The following is a 4,821-nucleotide window of genomic DNA, read 5'->3' as shown; positions in this document are numbered from 1 at the left end:
TTGTAAATTTGTCTTTTTCTCAAAAATTTAGGGTAAGTATATTTGTGAGGGCCATGTCCTCTGCTGGCGTTGGTCCACTGTATCCACGCCGTATTAATGCAGTAATTCATGCAAAAGTAGGCCTAACTCTCGAAATTTTTTTGTAATTTTTGTGTCTGATCTTTTTGTCTGATATATACATTTACAGTGTTTCATTGTTACTGAAACTGAATTAACCCATTTATCATTTTACATGTTTTACTGTCATGGTTTAGCAGATTTTCACCATAAAAAATCAACAGACATTTTTTTTTACAGTGTAATAAAACGTGTTTTCTGATTAGAAAAACACAGATCCATGGTAGTGAAAATGTCTTCCAGAGGCTTTTTCATGCTGATAACATTCTGAAGGACACACTGAATAAATGTTAGAGTTGAATGTTTGCACACAGTATCAGCTATCAGCTACTACGCATATTTCAATCTTTAAAACACCATATTAATGCAACTGTGTACACTCAAAAAAAGCAAACTGTTTGTCTGTCTGGTACATTATCCTTAGTCTAACATGTAGCTTCTACTATCTAGAATTATGTTTTGTGGTTGAACAGTTTTAAAACCTGACCAAAATGGGGCCCTAAGCGAAAAAAGTTTATCTCTAATATCTCCTCCAAAGCTGCCTGTCATATATTAAATCCACCAGTAGATGGCGACATTTTACATCCATTAAAATAACATTAGCTAAATCCTTGTGTGGTGTTAAAATAGATTATAAACTTTAGCCGAAAATACGACCAACAACTGATAAATTAATATATATATAAAATATAAAAAAATATATAAAAATAGGTTGACATTTATCTTTAAATTGCTGAATGTAATACTCTGTGTTTAAAAATGATTTATTTTCTGAATAATTACTATTATGTTCATTTTCATATGATAAATCTTTTAGGCTAAACCACCTCAACCTAACTTTGTTTTGTTGGCTCAGCACAATTAATTCATTAACTGCACTATTTTAAAAAGTAGTTATTAAATTAAGTAACTCTTAATAATATCATACAAGTCTAAATGGCCCAAGAAAATTCCGTTAGTTAGGCCTACATTTACCCTTACAAATCTAGTTGGACTGACCCCTGGTAATTAATTAACAGTAACACAAATACATCGTGTTGACCCAACATATTTACATTTTGTTCACTCAACAAAATTGTTTCTTGCTAAATTAAACCATTTTATTTAGGTGGAAATTATTTCCGTAATTTTATAACGTTGTTACGATGATTAAGATGTTTTGGGAACAAGTTATTTTTTTGAGTGTAGGAGCAGTTCTAACATGTTTCTGCTGTTATTGTGCAGCACTGAGACGCCACAGATCATCAGTCCTCTCAGTGAACAAACCAACACTCTCTCCAGCACTGAGACGCCACAGATCATCAGTCCTCTCAGTGAACAAACCAACACTCTCTCCAGCACTGAGACGCCACAGATCATCAGTCCACTCAGTGAACCCACCAACACTCCTCCAGCACTGAGACGCCACAGATCATCAGTCCTCTCAGTGAACCCACCAACACTCCTCCAGCACTGAGACGCCACAGATCATCAGTCCTCTCAGTGAACCCACCAACACTCCTCCAGCACTGAGACGCCACAGATCATCAGTCCTCTCAGTGAACCCACCAACACTCTCTCCAGCACTGAGACGCCACAGATCATCAGTTCTCTCAGTGAACCCACCAACACTCCTCCAGCACTGAGACGCCACAGATCATCAGTCCTCTCAGTGAACCCACCAACACTCTCTCCAGCACTGAGACGCCACAGATCATCAGTCCTCTCAGTGAACCCACCAACACTCCTCCAGCACTGAGACGCCACAGATCATCAGTCCTCTCAGTGAACCCACCAACACTCTCTCCAGCACTGAGACGCCACAGATCATCAGTCCTCTCAGTGAACCCACCAACACTCCTCCAGCACTGAGACGCCACAGATCATCAGTCCTCTCAGTGAACCCACCAACACTCCTCCAGCACTGAGACGCCACAGATCATCAGTCCTCTCAGTGAACCCACCAACACTCCTCTAGCACTGAGACGCCACAGATCATCAGTCCTCTCAGTGAACCCACCAACACTCTCTCCAGCACTGAGACGCCACAGATCATCAGTCCTCTCAGTGAACAAACCAACACTCTCTCCAGCACTGAGACGCCACAGATCATCAGTCCTCTCAGTGAACCCACCAACACTCCTCCAGCACTGAGACGCCACAGATCATCATTCCTCTCAGTGAACCCACCAACACTCCTCTAGCACTGAGACGCCACAGATCATCAGTCCTCTCAGTGAACCCACCAACACTCCTCCAGCACTGAGACGCCACAGATCATCAGTCCTCTTAGTGAACCCACCAACACTCTCTCCAGCACTGAGACGCCACAGATCATCAGTCCTCTTAGTGAACCCACCAACACTCCTCTAGCACTGAGACGCCACAGATCATCAGTCCTCTCAGTGAACCCACCAACACTCCTCCAGCACTGAGACGCCACAGATCATCAGTCCTCTTAGTGAACCCACCAACACTCTCTCCAGCACTGAGACGCCACAGATCATCAGTCCTCTTAGTGAACCCACCAACACTCCTCCAGCACTGAGACGCCACAGATCATCAGTCCTCTCAGTGAACCCACCAACACTCCTCCAGCACTGAGACGCCACAGATCATCAGTCCTCTCAGTGAACCCACCAACACTCCCTCCTATCAAGTTAGTCTTCTGTGGAATATGAGTGATGCTGGTTTAACACTTAGAAGTTCTGATGTGGAAAACAGTGTAAGCACATGATCTTTGTGACATTTGTCAATAAACGTTCATTTGAGGAATAAATAAAGAGAATATTTGCAGACCAGACAATAATGATTTGTTCTTGTGTATTCATATATTCCTACTGCATATGATGTAATTCTTTGGGTTATTATTACTTTATCTTTGTGTCACTACTCCACTGCCTCTACACAGCCCTACAGAGTCTAACTGCAGTAACTATCAAAGGGTTAAACTGAGGAAAAACTTCTTTAAAGTTTTTAACGTGTTTTAACTGTCCAGCCAAATGTGTTATAGGTAGGTCAGTGATATGACTCTTATTTCTACATGTATTGATGATGTCATTTCTATGATAAAAAATCATGATGATTTATTTGACCTTTGACCCCAAAAATGTAGTTACTGCACTCTGGTTTTACTGTAAAAGCTTCTAATAGTGATGTTGTTGTCTTCTTTCAGCTTTTATATTTAGTTTTCAGTGAATAAACACTTTCAAATTGATTTTGTTATAAATGTATTTAAAAGTGTTTAACAACTCAGTGAGAAAGATTTGTGTATTTTAGACCTAATATTATAAAGAAATGTTATATTTTAGTCTTAATATAATTTTATCTCACTTTTTTTACTTCATCACTATCTAGATAATAATTTCCCTTTCAAATAAGCGTATAATCTCTATTATGTTATGTTCAGTTCAGATCACCCAAAAAAGAAACAAAATTACCAAAAAAAGGAAACAAAATGACCAAAAAAGACACAAATTGACCACAAAATGATCCAAAAAGACACAAAATGACCAAAAGAGACACAAAATGATCCAAAAAGACACAAAATGACCAAAAGAGACACAAAATTATCCAAAAAGACACAAAATGACCAAAAGAGACACAAAATGACCAGAAAAGAAACAAAATGACCAAAAAAGTAAACAAAATGACCAAAAAAAGGAAACAAAATGACCAAAAAAGACACAAAATGATAAAGAAATACACAAAATGACCAAAAGAGACACAAAATGACCAAAAAAAGAAACAAAATTACCAAAAAGACACAAATTGACTAAAAAAAGACACAAAATTACCAAAAAAGGAAACAAAATGGCCAAAAAAGACACAAAATGAACAAAAAAGACACAAATTGACCACAAAATGATCAAAAAAAGACACAAATTACCAAATAACACACAAAATGACAAAAAAAACAAAAACAATAAGTGACCAAAAAGACTAAAACACATGAACACTTTAACACAGTGGAGACCAAGGTTATAATAGTTTTGGATTTTTCATTAGTTTTAGTTTTAATTTTGTTGTGAATTTTTGTTTTCAAATTCAGTTAGTTTTAGTTAGTTTTTAGAGTGGGTTTTCTAGTTTTAGTTTAGTTTTTAGTTTTTGAAAATGCTTAGTTTTAGTTTAGTTTTTATTAGTTTTAGTGTTAGTTTTAGTTTTTTTGTAATGGGCTATGTGTTGGTGCCAGATTGAAAGAGGTCATAATAAATGTTTCCTTTATTTCCTTTGGTTTATCATCTCAGCCCCAATAAGGTTATTAACTGTTACAGTTCTGGTGTTTTGTATTTTGGTTCTAGTGTAAACATCCCAGTCTCAGTAAACATATTCACCATGTGTTGCATGTTCTAATAGAAACACTGAGTTATGAATGAAAAAAGTTGACAAAAACGAAAACTAAGTACATTTTCACTATAATTTTAGTTAGTTTTAGTTAGTTTTGTAACCACACAATACAGTTTCAGTTAGTTATCGTTTTTTTTTTAAAACTCTAGGTTTTATTTTTATTTCAGTTAACGAAAATGTTTTTTCAATTCTAGTTTTCGTTATTTCGTTAGTTTTCGTTAACTATAATAACCTTGGTGGAGACAGAGCTGACTTCCTAAATGATTTGGCGACCCCCAGAAATCATCTCGCGACCCCAATTGGGGTCCCGACCCCCAGGTTGAGAACAGCTGCCCTAGTGGCCGTATATGGATAAACAGCCTGTCATTTCCTGTAACC

General features: G+C 37.4%; 1 protein-coding gene across 1 annotated transcript in view; it reads left to right on the top strand.

Annotated features, from left to right (window-relative positions):
• Nucleotides 1-1,425, top strand: part of zgc:86896 (uncharacterized protein LOC415190 homolog) — an 18,105-nt gene extending 16,680 nt beyond the window's left edge. The window contains exon 10 of the mRNA XM_059348628.1: nucleotides 1,342-1,425. Within this exon, the coding sequence (XP_059204611.1) occupies nucleotides 1,342-1,347 (6 nt within the window). The 3' untranslated portion in view covers nucleotides 1,348-1,425. The remainder of the gene's footprint in view (nucleotides 1-1,341) is intronic.
• Nucleotides 1,426-4,821: the final 3,396 nt, after the last annotated feature.

Source organism: Centropristis striata, chromosome 13, assembly GCF_030273125.1.
Source record: "Centropristis striata isolate RG_2023a ecotype Rhode Island chromosome 13, C.striata_1.0, whole genome shotgun sequence".
Lineage (NCBI taxonomy): Eukaryota > Metazoa > Chordata > Actinopteri > Perciformes > Serranidae > Centropristis > Centropristis striata.
This window is presented reverse-complemented; position numbering and strand designations above follow the sequence as displayed.